The sequence below is a fragment of the Nannobrachium achirus genome, assembly GCF_963921795.1.
Source record: "Nannobrachium achirus genome assembly, chromosome: 19".
Lineage (NCBI taxonomy): Eukaryota > Metazoa > Chordata > Actinopteri > Myctophiformes > Myctophidae > Nannobrachium > Nannobrachium achirus.
In genome coordinates, this window is record NC_137826.1 from 8,176,158 (window position 1) to 8,193,197 (window position 17,040).

Sequence of the window (17,040 nt, forward strand, 5' to 3'; positions counted from 1 at the left end):
GGTTTGTGGATACTGCGCTACTTGCATTACCGTAGTTGTCCAACAGAGGGCAGCATAAACGTGTGCACTGAGGCGGTTTAAAGTCCAGTGGTTCTCAAACTTTTCTTTTACATTTATTTCAAGGACCTCCATAACTCCTGAGAGTGTACAAATGGAACCAAACGGACCCTTTACGGGTCCATTTGGTTCATTCCTAGAGTTACATACGCTCACTTTTGAGAACCACTGATTTGTTGTATACCTGATAAGTTGAGCATGATTTCAAGGCTGCATTTAGATGTCATGAGGAATGATTCTGCCTGGCTCTCTTCTGCTTGTCTCCTCTTGCCTATCTTTCTCTTTCTATCTCTCTCTCTATCTATCTATGTATCTCTATATCTCTCTGCGTTCTTGTTTCATTTAGTTCATATACGTAGGGCTGGGTGATAATGACAAGATAATGTTCAAATTCAATATCATGATTATTATTGTATTATTAGTATAAACCCATGTACTATTGTATAATACATGGAGTTAATTGGTTAATCATACTAATTGTTTTAGTTGAAAAAACGAATAGTTTAGTGTCGATTTGTTGGTAAGAAATATAACGTTGCTGTCGGACAGAAACCTCTTAATCTCCATATTTTATTTTATTTGCTTCGTGTTTTTAACATCCTACAGTACTTGATCATACTAAAGCACCAAAAGTAGCAGATCTACAAGCTTGAAACTTTTCGATCATCTACTTTTGATGTCTTTGAATTCGAATCCTGAAAAGTAACAGTTTGGCGAGGTTTCCGCCTGACAGAGACGACAAAAAGAAGAAAAAAACTGCTTAATTAAATGAATTAGTTAGTTGATTAACATACAAGATTAAGTGGGTTATTGGTTGTACATTTTGGGTTAATTGCCCAGCCCAGCTCCATCTCTCTCACCCTACATTCCTCTGTCATGAGCGTAGTAGCAGTGGTGGCCATTTTGTTCACCGGCTCTGGTTCCACAGATAGACGGCCCATTTGAATCATGACCATAAAATAACTTGTAACCCTTTTTTTCTCGTGCTAAACAAAATAGCCGCCACTGCCATGCTCTATTTTGTTCATAGGTGCTCACAATAGGCCGTCTACTTGAATTAATTAATTATGGAGAGCTGAAGCCGACAAGTAGCTTTTTAATTCTATTAATATTTGGTCAGAACCATGAGGTTATGACCAACGGTCACGATCATTCAGTATTTAATTCCGTACTGCATTAATTCATTAATACTTAGCGTTGTGCTACCTCTTTGACTACATCGGCTTCTCAAAGTTGACAGACATCCTCGTCTTGTTCCAATCTTGCGTGTTAAAAAAAACATCTTTACCTACATATTTTAAAAGCTAAGCTGTTATGACCAAATTGGTGGTGGATATAGTTAGCAACTAAACGACAACATTTCCTGGGCTGTCCTCAACTAAAGAAATTATCAGTGGACTAATAGTCATAATACTTTGCCGACTTAATCGAACGAAGCTGCAAATCGTCACTGTCGGGCAGAAACCTCGTATCTCCAAGTTTCAAATTTGTAATTTTTTTCGCTAAGCAAAGCCTGGCTTCATACAAGGCCGTCGCACAAAAGTAGTGAAAACAGCAGATCTACAAGCACACAACGCCTCGCAGTGCGAGTTGTTGTGTGCTTGTAGATCGGCTGTTTTCACTAGTTTAAATCATTTTTAAAATGAAAAATGCGAAACGAACGGTTTTGGACATAAAAGGCTTTCACCCGACAACGACGAAATGAAGCTTTCATCACATTGACAGCTGGTTATGGGGAAAGCATTAGAATAGGTTTCTTCGCCCCCCCATCCCACACACCCAGCCCACCGAGGATCACTGGGAGGTGGGAGGAATCGCAAAGCTCTTTGCTGACAATTACATGTATTACCTGGAATATAACACCAACCTTATACCGTACATTCAAGATAAGAGTTACAGGGAGATAAGCTTCTTCAGTTTACAGAGACCATTCCAAATGGTTTCGGGGTCTTGTTAAAGTGTGTGTGCGTGTGTGTGTATGTGTGAGAGAGAGCAAGAGAGAAAGAATGAGTGTGTGTGTGTGTGAGAATGTGGGTATGCATGCTTCTCTCCAATCGATGTGAATAGCGTACAGACACAACTAAACGCCTAATTTATGCTCCGTTGTGTGACGCCGCCGCCGACCGAAAATAGACGATCTATGCGCTTATCGATCGGCTACTTTCAGTTCGGCTGCAACCGTCGCATGACAAAAGTATAAACCGGGCTTTAAGCAGAGCCTCTCTCATCCTCACCCGAGGTCCTGTGTTTGGAATGACCAAAATCTTTATTTTGTTACTCTCAGATGGACAATTCCATAGCCGTTGGTTTTCATATTTTAATAATTAACTTGTAAGGTTAGATTAATTTGCGTTGTCATACTGTATGAATCTGAGCGCTTACTAAAAAAAAAGAATGGTGTAGTTGATACAAAAATGTGAAGAAATGGAGAAGGAGAAACCAGTTATTATTTCCACTTTGGTTTTCTTTCTTTTACGTTGCTGCTTGTTTGTATTAGATTGTACTGGACGATATTCTGTACTTGGTTCTACAGTTCATTAAATCCCAACATGAATGATTCTGTTGATTGTGTGTTTTTCTCAAAGTGGCAGGCAGCACAATCTACAGCGAGTTCATAAACATCACAGAGAAGGAAAGGTTTACTCTATATTTTGATATGTTCTGTAATTATTGATAGTAATCACTACTATAGTGTTTGATCTGTAACGGGTGTCCCCTCTTCTCTTCAGCTCTGTACAGGGCGTCACAAGGAAGGGGGGGGGGGGGGGGGGGGGGGGGGCTGGGACTGAGTTACTAGTGCCCAAGGTGGAGGGGCCTTAATTATTTAGCTATTGAAAAATAGCAGATATACAAGCTCACAGTGTGGCATCGAGTGCCGCGCTGTGAGCATGTATGTCTGCTATTTTTGAAAAGTTGTGAAAATGTGTGCAAATCTTTGAATATATCTATTTTTTAAGCAATCATTTGTAACTAAAACTTTGCTTCTGTCGGGTCCCTGTAACTAAATAGTTTGAGATGGAAAACATAGGTTTTTCAAAAAACCTTAGAAGGATTTGAAATATTCAAAGACTTGCACAAAATTAATGTGCAGCGCTCGGTGCCGCGCTGTGAGCTTGTATATCTGCTATTATCAATAGTTAAAGCACAAAATAATGTGTAATGCGTTCCCAGTCTAAATGGGTTAAACCCCCTCCCCCTATGAAGAACATTCACAGGGGGCCCGCAGTGAATCCTTGTACCCAGGGCCCAGGATTTGGTGCGACACCCCTGGCTCTTTAGTAACAGGAAATACATTTTCAGGTGGTTAGAAAATTCTTCCAATCAAGAGAAAGAACCTCACAAAGATAATGCCTATAAGCTGGTGCTCAAGTTCCAAAAATGTTGTCTGCTTACTTAATTGTTTCATGATTTCATCACTTCCTCCATTCTCTCTCCTGATTGGATAACATGTGTATATTTGTTAAATATATTTAACAAATATGAAAAAAGATTGTAGTTTGAAAACCACTCCCTACAATATTAGCCTACAAACACAATACATACTATTATCAATCCGAGTGCAACAGCTGGGAAGTGTGCCATACCTTTGTGACAGTAGATTAGTGCTAATCTGTCAGTGGGTTAATACTACAGACTGGCCTTCAAAGTGATTAACCCACAGTGGCAGGGCATCCATCATGAAGAAATTCATGTCTCGCATTGCCAGTTGTGGGAATTTTGCAGCAAACCTTGGGAGCAAAACACCACATAGCCTACTGTACATGGTATCAGGAGTTGGTTGGGCTTGACGTGTGATGGTAAATGTATATGATATTTCCTAAAAGTAACCCTGGTAAATCTACACATTGTTGGCTAGAATAGGCAGAGCAAAAACACAAAATGTACTGGATAGAAATGTCCAATGTTGCTATTTCTCTGTTACATAGTCAACTTTTTCTTGAAAAACGGATGCTAAAATAAAAATGTTTCGAAAATATTTAAAAAAAAGAATAAGCTTCATATATGTGTTTCTATTCAAAAATGACCACAAAAAGCGAAAAATAATGATAAAATAATCATTTTGGCCATTGTCAGACCAACACTTTGTTTACATTCTAGTCTATAGACTAGGATGTAAACAAAGTGTCGGCCCTACAATGAAAAAGTTGACTATAGCTCCTTTAATTGTATGATGAATACCGAAAATAGCTGATCGACATTCTCACAATGTGTCGCATTGCTATGCGCTGTGAGCTTGCAGAGCTGCTATTTCTGACAAAATAGTTTTGCTAGTTGCATATAATGACATGCCTAAAATCAGGGCGGGTTCTGATCTAACTCCCTCTTTAACCTGCAGCACTGGTTTATTTGGTAGCATTTCGTTGTCAGTGGGGGGCTAGAGGGGGCTTTAGCCCCCCCTGGTGAAGGCTTAGCACCCCCTAAGCCACCCCACACACCCAATTGTGATGAAAAATATTTATGGAATACATAAATTAAATATATATGAATATGTGAAAAACAATTGACTGACTTATATGTAAACCGTACTAAAAAACTGTACTTTTTATGCTAGAAAGCATCTTCAGCCTCACAAAAACCCTATCAGATTTGGAGCTGAAAACTGCCAATGATCTGGTCTGTTCCGTTATCCATACCCTATAACGAGAGAATCTCGCTTGTCGTATTAGTACTAGTCATTATTGTTTGTTGCCAAAATTAATTAGCCCCCGCTCTAAAAAAGCCAGCTCCCCCATAGCCCCCCCAGTCACAATTCTCTGGAGCCGCCACTGTTGTGAGTAGTGTGTGATTGACTGGTTTTATTGTATATTAACTGTTCAACAATATGGGAGAGGAAAGGTGTCAGTATGACAGCCGCCCCTCTGCAGATCTCCCAGCTCAAAGCAGCAGACAGTCAGGCAGTAAGGTTAATTCACTCATGCAAACAGCGACTTGCAAACGACAAACGAAACGAGTCGTGATAGAATACCGATCGCAAATGTGTCATCATTCATTTCAGAATACTACTTTTTTCCCCCCGCCCTACAAACTACATCCCTACGCGATTGCCTGGTTGGCCTTGTGTTTAGAGCATACATGGGCAACTGGCGGCCTGGGGGCCACATGCGGCCCCCACTTTCCCTTAATGCGGCCCACAGGAATACTGATAAATTATTGGTTTCAGCTGTTATAATTCAAAACGTGCTAACATGACCAGCTTTAATTACCTGCACAGTTTACTGTATATTAGTAGCTTAATGACTAGTAGCCTACTACTAGTCTTTTTCTTATATCCAATGCGTTTGTATTTAAGTTCATAAAGTTAACAAAGAACATATAAATGCATTTGAAATTAAATTAAAAAATATATACTTTTCAGGATTCCAATTCAAAAATTGCAAAAATAGCAGATGTACAAGCTCAAAACGCGTCGCACTGCGACGCGTTTTGAGCTTGTACATCTGCTATTTTTGCTACTTTTGACTGTATATGCATTGTCGCCCTCTGGAGTGAATATGAACATATAGTGGCCCTCTCCAACATCAAAGTTACCGACCCCTGGTTTAGAGTATCCGTTCTGAGATTGGGGGTTCGATTCCCCGGCCGGGTCATATACTATAGGACGTCCCTGTGACATACTAGTGTCATGTCCAGTGGGTGCTCTTGTATGTATTTGTACATCAAGCAGAAACAGGAGATAGGCTCTTGCATACAGAAAGGTAGATGCCTCCTCTGGCTCTGGGGCGTTGGTAAAAGAGGACTGGTATTTTTTAAGCAAGCTTCCTGAATTCTGAAAGACGCTTCCTTGTGTGTCACGGAAGGGGACTATCGGTAGCATAGACATAAAAAGGTAGACGCCTCCTTCGGCTCTGGGGCGTCCGTCTTGGTTGATGGGCAACTTTTCCAAGACTGTATGGCTGCAGGCGTGGACGCTTCCGCGCGTGTCACAGAAGGGGACGTTCGGATGAATTGAAGTCCCGGAAAACATGCGCTGCGATTGGCCAGTAGTCACTTTGAGTGGCAGCGTGCTTTTGCCACTTCCGCCCTTCTGCCTATCAAGTTTGACGGGTCTCTCCGATGAACTGCAGCGGCAGAAGAGGTATCTAGCGTTTTATATCTGTGATCGGTAGGCTAATCAGAGGCAGGACTCCCTCTTTCCCAGAGGCACTTGCTTTGACAATGTAAACGGTTGTCTCCTCATGCCAATAAAGCTCCTTTTAATTGAATGTAAGCCCCGGAAAAGACACGCTTGTGGTCACTTTGAGTGGCAGAGTGCCTTCCACACTTCCGCCAGTCCTGTTTTATCAGTCACACCAATGAACTGCAGCAGCGTATGAAGTTTCTAGCTAGCTTTTTTATATCTGTGGGTTCTCGCCCTATGGGGCCACATGGCTCTGCAAGGCTTACTTATTAGTTTGAGAACCCAGCAGCAGAGGGAGACTGCCGTCTGGGGACAGGTCTCACTATCCTGCTCTAAAACCATAATCCTTTAAGAGGATCCACGTTGAGGTGAAGTGGAAGAATCTACTAATTGATTATAGTGCTGTATACGGCCTCGCTGCCACACCGGCAAGTCCACTGTACATGTGCTTCAAATGTAGAAGACTAAAGAGGACTTCTATGGAAGGGTCTGAAGTACGCCATGGAGGCTGAAGACTGCGTTCATTTCCTTGGAGACAGCGCTCAAGGATCTCCCAGATAAAGACGGCAACCAAGAGAGACGGTTGAGGTAAGCTACTGGGGCACACACATGCATACTGCTGCCCGTCTACTGGGGGAGAAGTACAAAGTCCAGTGTCTAGCCTACTGGTGGGGAGGTATAAGTCATAAGTGTTTCTATTCTCAAACCTTTAAATTTTAAGGACCTCTATAAGTCCTGAGAGTGTATAAAAATGGAACCAATGTAGGCTACTCTCAGAGCTATGTAAGGGTCCATTTGGAACCCCCTCAAGGAACCCAAAGGGTCCCTGCACTTTGTAGTCAATTTTTGCCAGAAACCCTTTTTAATCTGTGCTACTAGTGAGGGGATTAAGGGGAGCAAATGCTAATTTCGTGCAATTTTGACTTAAAGCGTGAAATTTTGCACAGATGTAGCCCAGGGCTTGCTCTAATGATTTAGCTAGGGCGCCCAAGTCTGCGACCTTCGGGGTCACCACAGCGGCCAAATCAAGTTGGGCTCACATTGACTTTCTATACAGGAGGAAAATACCCAGAATTACTTTTTTTTCTGGGTATTTAAGGAGGATCTGAGGGGTCTAACTAGGGGTTTGTCATCATGCTGAATCCGTTGCAGGCATTTGTTTTGCACAAAACACATTCTGTGGGCTAGAAATGGCCTCAGAAAACAATACACGTATGGGTGCGTTTTCATGTTAGTCGGAGGCCTTAGGGTTTTTTTTCTCGTGCTAATCAGTCTAAAAGTTCAAAATTTTGCACAGATGTAGCTCAGGGCATGCTCTAATGATTTAGCTAGGGCGCCCGAGTCTGCGACCTTCGGGGTCGCCACAGCACCAACAAAACTCTGAAAAGTGATGACTCATCACTTTTCATCACTAATGTCGATGGGAGCCCAACTTGATTTGGCCGCTGTGGCGACCCCGAATGTTGCAGACTCGGGTGCCCTAGCTAAATCATTAGAGCATGCCCTGAGCTACATCTGTGCAAAATTTTGAACTTTTAGACTGATTAGCACGAGAAAAAAAAAACCTAAGGCCTCCGACTAACATGAAAACGCATCCATACGTGTATTGTTTTCTGAGGCCATTTCTAGCCCACAGAATGTTTTTTGTGCAAAACAAATGCCTGCAATGGATTCAGCATGATGACAAACCCCTAATAGACCCCTCAGATCCTCCTTAAATACCCAGAAAAAAAAGTAATTCTGCGTATTTTCCTCCTGTATAGAAAGTCAATGTGAGCCCAACTTGATTTGGCCGCTGTGGCGACCCCGAAGGTCGCAGACTCGGGCGCCCTAGCTAAATCATTAGAGCAAGCCCTGGGCTACATCTGTGCAAAATTTCGCGCTTTAAGTCAAAATTGCACGAAATTAGCATTTGCTCCCCTTAATCCCCTCACTATACTGAGAAATGTCCACTGGAAGCTTGTTAGCATGTTGTAGCAATAAAGCTAATGCAAAGGGGTGGCATCAATTAGCCAGCAGTAGGCCTATTAATACTCAACTCTACTTCATTGTCACAGGTTTACAGTTGTCGTCTGCATTATTGCAGTTTCAAGAAAAGTGTACATTTACAGAGAAAGAAACATTCATTCATACCCTTGCTCGTACCACACCCATCATCTAAATTCATCATATGAGCAACACACCAGTGAAGTTTCATTATCTGTAGCACAACCTGTGAAGTTTTATTATGACAGGCCAAGTCATTGTTTTTTTTTTTTTTTCAGAAATCACTTGCTCTTCCTTTTTAAATAAATAATAACTAGTCCTGTGCCCGGGCGTGTGCTATGAGGGATTGAATGTAGGAGTCTCAGAAGTAATGTCGGAGAAGCCTGTTGGGCAGAATAGTCACCATCGATGTCCAGTTGTGCAATACAATACCCGTCCAGGCCAGTCTGTGATGTCATCTCCAAATTTGGGCTGTAGTGATGTCAGTTTGGCATTGTTACCATGATGGCGACACTGTTTAGTATCATTGATGACAGCATGCAGACAGACGGCCAGACGGTGGATGGTGGACGGACAGACATTCGGTAAATTAATAGTTAGATAGTGGCTGTGTCTCTACCATGTGTCTTACCATCAGGGGCGTCAATTGGGTATGGCAGGGGTATGCAGCTGCCATACCCTGGGTCCAGGGGGAATATAAAAGTGCAAATAAAAAAATGCAAAATTCAACAAAATGGTCACTTTAACAAGGTATTATAATTATATTCTCCACACGTTTATTCTCCCCATCTTGACAAGATGGTATATTCCCAGGTTCCGCAGGTCAGCTGCACAGGTGCAATGCATTATTGTTAATTGTGGCACGTTTACTAACATGCTAAGTTTTGCTGCACTTGAACAACCATTCTGGGCTGCCATATCCAGCCCAAGAAACCGCAGAAACCTGTGCAAAAAACTGTCAAAACTCTGTTTTTTTTTCAGACATTGTGAAAATAGCCGATCTACACGCCTCGCAGCGCGAGGCGTTGTGAGCATACATGTACTGTAGATCTGCTATTTTCACAATAGAACCGTGTTATACAAAATGTAATGCCTCTTTTCCATGAGGACTCCCATCTTTGCCATACCCTAGCTTTTACTGAACTGACGCCACTGCTTACCATGTGTCCCATGCAGGAGCAGCCAGCCATGGTGTGTGTGGAGGTGCTGTGCAGCCTGGCTGTGTGGCTGTGTCTCTACGTGCTGCTGTGCCTGGCCTTCAGCCAGAAGGGCCCGGAGTGGAACTGTCGCCTGGTCACGCTGTCCCACGGTGTGGTCATCGTGCTGCTGACCGCCTACGTGGTCTTCATAGACGGACCGCTGCCATTCACACACGCAGGTCAGTACTCACTAGGCCAGGGGTCTTCAACAGGGGGTCCGGGACCCCTAGGGGGTCCCCATAATTACTACAGGGGGTCCTCCAAATCTTTGAGTGATAGAAACTTTTTTTTTTCCTTGTTTATATTAACCACTTGAACCCCTTCGTCCATATTCGGAGAACTTTAGCCAAAAATAGCCGATCTACAAGCTCACAACGCCTCGCAGCGCGAGGCATTGTGAGCTTGTAGATCGGCTATTTTTGGCAAAGAGCTTTGGTGTAGAGAGGAAAAAGAGCAGACTAAGTACAGAGTGAAATGTCAAGTTTATTAAGAATTGACAGTTCAAGTGGTTAAATATATGAAAACACAAATTGACATGAATCCAAAATACACTGATGATTGTGCCGTCAAACGATGAAACTATATCGAATATATGGGTTGTGGGGGTCCCTGCTTCATCTCTCTCTCATAAGGGGTCCTTGGCCTGAAAATGTTGAAGACCCCTGCACTAGGCCAGTGGTTCTCAACCTTTTCAGGCCGCGACTCCCCCAAATAATCATATTTGAGTTGAACAGGGGACCCCCCCACCCTGACGAGCAAGAGTTGAGGCATTACATTTTGTATAACACGGTTCTATTGTGAAAATAGCAGATCTACTTGCTCACAAGACGTTGTGAGCATGTAGATCTGCTATTTTCACAATTTCTGCCTCTAATATTTGACAATTTGACCAATGTTTAATTTGTCATTTTAGAGGTATTAAAAAGTCCTTAAATTGTCACTTAAGAAATGTGCTATACACTTAAAATGTATGTTGGTTTGTTTACTCCTTTTGAGTGAGAAAACAGTGTTGCACATTGAGTTAATCATCTGGGGACCCCCCAAAATCATTTGCGGACCCCCTTGTGAGAACCACTGCGCTAGGCTAAAGTCAGTGGTTCTAAAATTGGGGGGTCCCCAGATGATTAGCTTAATGTGCAAACAATTCTCACTCACCAGCAAACAACCCAACATACAGTATTGTATACAGGGTATATCCGCACATCGCTAAAGTTAGAATTGAATGACTTCAAGACATTAGTCAATTACCCAATTGTCAAATATTGCATGTTAAAAGAAAGAGGCAAAGAAAATTACTGTAGATCTGCTACGCCACTGAGCTCGCCCTTATCTGAATGAACTGAATACACAGCATAGGACCACAATGGAAACAAGCCTCTAGGGCTTTTTCTGTTATCCTTTTTTATTTTGTTTGTTTTCACTTGTCTTTGGTTTTACAAAACACAGGATAAGATGTTAATTTCCTTTGTGCAGGCACATGCGTGAGAGTGTGTGTGTGTGTGTGTGTGTGTGTCATCTTGGTGGTGAATGATAGATGCAAGGGAGGGGGGGGGGGGGTTAGGTTTTAGTCTAGGACGCATCATCAGTAGTGTTCCTCCGGGTCTTAGGGTGTTTCGGCCATTATACACTATACACCCTCTCCGGAGGCGGCCAGCTCAGGTTGATCAGTCCCTGAACGTCATTTCCAATTAGTCATGAGAGTATCGTTCATCTTATGGATGGCAGACTTCTCCTCATGGGACTGTGCAAGGCAGGGGCGTCCTTTTCCCTGAGTCAAGCCTATAGGCTGACCGCATACCTCCTGGCTACAGTTTAGGCATTTAGCAGAAGCTCGATGCCCAAACTGGAAGCTCCCAATCCAAAGCGACCCACAACAAGCAATAAGCAATACAATAAGCCATAGGCAATACAACAAGCAATAAGCAATACAATACGTGTAATGAAGACGACTCAGTCGACTTGTCGGCTTTTTTGTTAATGCCCTATCTCCCATGCACGCAGGCACGGAGAACACCAGCATGCAGACGCTGGCCCTGGCCACCTGCCTGGGCTACTTCTTCTTCGACATGGGCTGGTGCCTCTACTACCGCTCCGAGGGCCCCGTCATGTTCCTGCACCACGTGGCCAGCATCGCGGGCATCCTGCTGGCGCTGGGCATCGGCGAGTCGGGCTGCGAGACCTGCGGCTGCATCTTCGGCAGCGAGATCACCAACCCCCTGCTGCAGACGCGCTGGTTCCTTCGCAAGGTAGTTGAGTCAAAAATGGCAGTTCCGTGACCGTGGAGAGCGAAGGTCCGTTTCTCAATGGATTTGTCATCTAGGAGGGTTATTAAACTAATTTGGCCGGGGTGTATTTAAAAAAATGGCGGGGAAAATGTTTGACAGCTAGGGTAATTTTCAGTCTCATTCACTTAATTACTATACTACACTATAAAGGAAAAACTTACTCCCAAAAAATCTGCTTTAAGTGGGATGTTAGGGGTCAAACTAGGGGTTTTTAATTATTCTGAATCCATTGCAAGCATTTGTTTTGCACGAAAAACATTCCTTGGGCTAAAAATGGGCTAAAAATGGCATCACTAAACTATGGTTTAGTGATGAGTCATCATTTTTCACAGTCTTTTAGGGTCCGTTTTTAGACAATGCCTCAAATCCTGAACGCAGTGTGCTATTTGCGTGAAGTTTTGCACGCACATTCCCCACTAAGTCAAGGAACAAATGCCACCCTTTTCACGTTGGCCTATTATAGCGCCACCAGTTGTCCACAATAACCTACCTGACCTGGTGGAGACCTGTGCTCAGAAGAGCACTGCTTCTAGTTTATCATTAAACCACTTTCAACGTGGCTTCGTTATTTTGGTAATGTAATCATAGCCGAACATTTTCCAACATGTTCTCTTTTCGGCCCCAAAAAAATAGTGAAAATAGTTAATTCAACGCGTCCCTTGGCGACAGCTTGAGAGCTTGTAGATCCACTATTTTTGCTAGTTTAGCTAGAAATGGAGCTATGGTAACGTATTTTTTGCCACCCCCTCCCTATGTCTTTCTGAAATTCGCCCTCTGAAGGTGGGCCTCTACGACAGTCTGCTGGGCGATGCCGTGGACCTCCTCTTCATCACGCTGTTCGCCACGGTGCGCGTGGGCGTGGGCACCTTCATGCTGTACTGCGAGATGACGTCGCCCCGCCCCGCACTGGTCGTCAAGGCCGGCGCCGTCCTCATGTACGTCCTGGCCTGGGTGTTCATGGTGGACATCGGCCGCTTCGCTTTCAAGAAGAGCCGGGCCAAGTACCGAAGGTGGTTGGAACGTTCCAAGCTGGGAGAAGAAGACGAGGCGCGCGTGAAGAACGACTGAAGGAAGATCGCTCAAAGAGTTGTGCGTTCAAATCAGGGACGTGCTGGCCATTGGGAAAAGCGGGACAACTCCCGAACGGCCGGGAATGGCGGCCATTATGGAAAAAAATAAAAATAAAATGTCGGCCTTCGTTCCGTTTTGGGGGCTGGGCGGCCAAAAAAGTAAATCGTCACTGTCAGGCAGAAACCTCGTATCTCTAAGTTTCAAATTTATAAATGTTTTCGCAAAGCAAAGCCCTGCTTCATCATACAAGGCCGTTGCACAAAAATAGTGAAAACAGCCGATCTACAAGCACACAACGCCTCACACCGCGAGGCGTTGGAGTTTAAATCATTTTTAAAATGATAAATACAAAATAAACGATTTTGGACCGTCAGGTTTCCACCCGACAACGACGAAATATAACTCATGTAATTGGCCCACTGGCTTGTCACTTGCCATGATCTGAAATGGCAAATCTTTGAGTAGCAGCAGCGCTATATAGAGAGATCTCTCTCTATAGCGCGCAATGGCCTCTCCAACTCTTTTTCCCGGGCTGAATCAGGGGCCCAGCATGGCCCTGGTTCAAATGGACTCATGAACATAGACTGTAAAAAATATGGACGGTGGGAAGCCATTGGTTTCTATGCTGCGCAAATGAAGCTTTTTTGGCCCTTGAACGGGTGCCGCCGTCATTGGAGAAATCAACGTTCATTGGTAGAAATGGTACCATCTCGAATGCTATTGGCTGCCAACGGTCACGTGCAACCGCAGGGATACATGGGACATTGTCTTGAGCTTGCCGAAAATAAAGCACAAGAAGAAGAATCATCACAAGCCTATGATCACAAGCCCCTCCTACAGCATACCCTGCTTTAACATCAATTATAACATAAATTGGACCATATTTTCACAAAACGCATATCATGGTGATTGAAACAAGGCTTTAAACTAGCGACAGGAACCATAAAGTATTTATGACAATGTTTATTACGTAAGAAAAACTAAAATGTAAAAGTTCAGGGGAAATGAATGGAATCATATGAAGAACATGTTGCTTCTGGTACCTGGTAGTAACTTTCAGTTCCGTGTTTGCTTCATTTTAAATCCGGACAACTGCCCCCCTGCTCATGAACAAGGAGGACGCGTGACGACAAAGAATGAATGAAATCGCTTGGAGGAGGAGGACACTGGATGAAGAATGACTGAAGAAATGGCTCATGAATGAATGACTGCTTGCAGATCTTCCTCCCGCTGTGTGGAACATCATGGAATCTGACACTGAAATGAGGCTGATTGAATGCAACACCAACGGTCAACTCTTTGCTAGAAATACTTTTTTCATCTAATAATGGGAAATGTTGTTTTTTTATTTGCTCTTCCTATTTTAAGAGTTTTTTATGAACCATGATTGATCAGGGTCGACTTTTTGTATTTTATTTGTGTTTCTTAATCAAGCATCGTAGGTCTAACTTGGTCAGGAATTCAACAAGTTTAATAGTGGAGAGACCTGCTGTCACCTGCTTCAATAGACCATAGGCCTACCTGGGACATGCATGCATTGCTAGGCTTGTTCTTCTCACCAATCTGGCAGCCCCATGTTGACATATCACTAATGAGAAGCAGCAGCCAACGAGACATGTAGATGTACAGTATTATCTATGGGCCAGAGTGGGATTGTGCTTCAAATGTCCAGGAATCATTGAGGCTGCCTTGCATTTCTATGAGCGGCAGTTGTTTTATAACACTGCATGGGGATGGTCAGGAATGTCTTTCAGTCACTCATAAGGTTTGTCGTGGGAGCCAGCTGTGAGTCCAGTGCATACAGGTTTTTCGGCACCACAGAGTATGGGTGTAGATGTGAAAGGCAAGCTTAACCCCTCAAATCTACAGAGTCATTCCAATTACACACCACGTTATTCTGTAAATCCATGCTTTGATGAGACGAGAATCTCTTTAATAAATGTGCTTCATAGTGAATTGTCCTTACCTTTGTTGCTTTCAGGTTCAGGAACTGCCACTACAACAGCTCAGCTTCAGAAACTGTCACAGCAGATTTTAATATGTATTTTTATTGAATAATGTCATTTTTCTACTTGGCAATTAGCCTTTTCTTCAAGCTACTTGCACGGTTACTTGTAGCTGGTAGCACTACTTTGTGATGATTAATGTTTGCTAAAATACACTATGAGCACCATGGTTTGTTCTGTTTTTGATTTGTAAGGGTGGTTGGTTGTACACTGGTTTAAACTTAACAGCTCTGCTTGTCTTAACGTTTAGGTTACAAAACTACCATTTAACCTGGTTGAATAAAATTAAAATAGAATTAATATCAAGTGTTGCTTTAAGCCATGCAATGACCTCAACCCTAGAACAACTTGTTCTGGGGGGCGAACATTCAGTGAAATAATTACCGATCTACAAGCTCAAAACATCACAAAGTGGTGCATTGTTGTGAGACTGAAGGGGGGGGGGGGGTGCAATATAGACAATCACAATTTACAATTTAGGCATTTAGCAGACGCTCTTAATCAAGAGCGACTTACAATAAGCAAGGTAATACATTAAAACATCTACAGCAATACATCAAATGCATAGAAATAGAAAAAACATACCGTAGGGACTAGGGAGACCAAGCACCTATTCAGTAAAAAAAAAAAAAAAACTTTATAAAAACAAAAAATACAAAAAAATGCTATCTAAATAGCCTTTTTGAATCCTGAAAACGAATGGTTTTGGACATGGGCACAAAATGGAACAATAGACCTATTCTTTCTGACAACTCGTTACTAATTGGATATGACATCAAGCGAAAGAGGAGTGCTGAAAGATAAAGTGAGAAAGTGGCACTTTTGTTATACCTTATTGACGCTCTATCTGCTGACTGTGTTGAATTACTAACGGAAGGCTCACCTCTCACAATGCCTCCTTTCTCCCACAAGGGTGTGCAAGGGGAGTGTCTGTGATATTGTCCTCCAAAACACACACACACACGCACGCACGCACGCGCACACACACACACACACACACACACACACACACACACACACACACACACACACACACATACACATACACATACACATACACATACACACACACACACACACACACTGCTGAGTCATACAAGCAGCCACATGCACACATAGACATCAAAGGGGGCTTGAGCCCCTGCCCTTTTACCTGCCTGTAAAAAAGTTTCCTCTCCAGACCATGAATGCAGTTTTTACTATGGTGAAAGAAATGCAAATGCCCTCTTTCCATGCCATACCTGAAGGCAGCATTCTAGAGAATTGCCTTGTCCAAACTCTCCTGAACTTGAATGCAGCATCTTATGTTGACATAATTGCCCTCTCTGTGTAGAAATCCATGCCACATCTCCAGTATTGAATTGATTATGCTTAGTTCAGTGTGGTATCAAGTACAAAAAATAGCCAACCTCCAAGCTCAAAGCGCGTCGCAACACCACATGTTGTGCGCGATGCACTGTGAACTTGGAGGTCTGCTATTTTCAATATTTTCACCTAAAGGCCCCTTTAGAAATTTCAGCCCCTGCCTCTTTAACATTCTCTACACGTCCCTGCATACAGCGAAATCTCGCTCATTCGATGTGTCATTCTTTCGACAACCAGTGTCGGCAGGTTAGCCTTTCACCAGATTAACATTCACCCACATGGATAGAATGGACACACTCCCCCTGCATACAAAGTGTCAAGTGGAGAGAGCATGGCAGCAGAGGAGTAATTTCAAAAAGACAGGGGTGGCACCAAGTAAGTTGTTAATGGATCTACAAGCTCTCAACCCAGCCCTTTGGGGTTTGGGGGTGAAACGATAATAAGGATGCCACATTGAAAGTGGTTAATGGTTTGTATAACTACAAAATACTTTTTTTTTTTTTTTTTAAGATTTGTTTTTGGGCTTTTATGCCTCCATTGGATAGTACAGCAGACCGATAGGAAACGGGGGGATAGATGGGGAGAGACATGTGGCAAAGGTCGTCCGGATCGGGAATCGAACCGGCGACGCCGCAAGGCATCAAATGCCCAGTAGGCCACCGGGCGCCCCAACTTCAAAAGACTTAAATTATAACACGTGTCACATGTAGATGGATGGGCAAAGATATGCATAAAATAACTGAATTTGAGATTATTGATTAGTGAATGAACGCCCCTGCATGGCAAACAGCATAAAGACAGACATAATGCGACCTGAAATTATGATGAGAGGTTGGTGTAGAGGAGAGAGAGAGAGAGAGAGAGAGAGAGAGAGAGAGAGAGAGAGGACGCTGCTACAGTATAAGCAACATAGGCCTATATATTTGCTTAGGGCCACACCCACTAGGGGGGCC

General features: G+C 43.2%; 1 protein-coding gene across 1 annotated transcript; it reads left to right on the plus strand.

Moving 5' to 3' along the window:
- Positions 1-9,349: 9,349 nt before the first annotated feature.
- tlcd5b (TLC domain containing 5b) lies at positions 9,350-12,713 on the plus strand (the record flags this gene model as incomplete). The annotated part of the gene is made up of 3 exons (XM_080749198.1): positions 9,350-9,539; positions 11,362-11,606; positions 12,426-12,713. The coding sequence occupies 3 exons, from the start codon at positions 9,350-9,352 to the stop codon at positions 12,711-12,713; spliced, it is 723 nt and encodes a 240-aa protein (XP_080605324.1).
- Between the last annotated feature and the right edge of the window lie 4,327 nt (positions 12,714-17,040).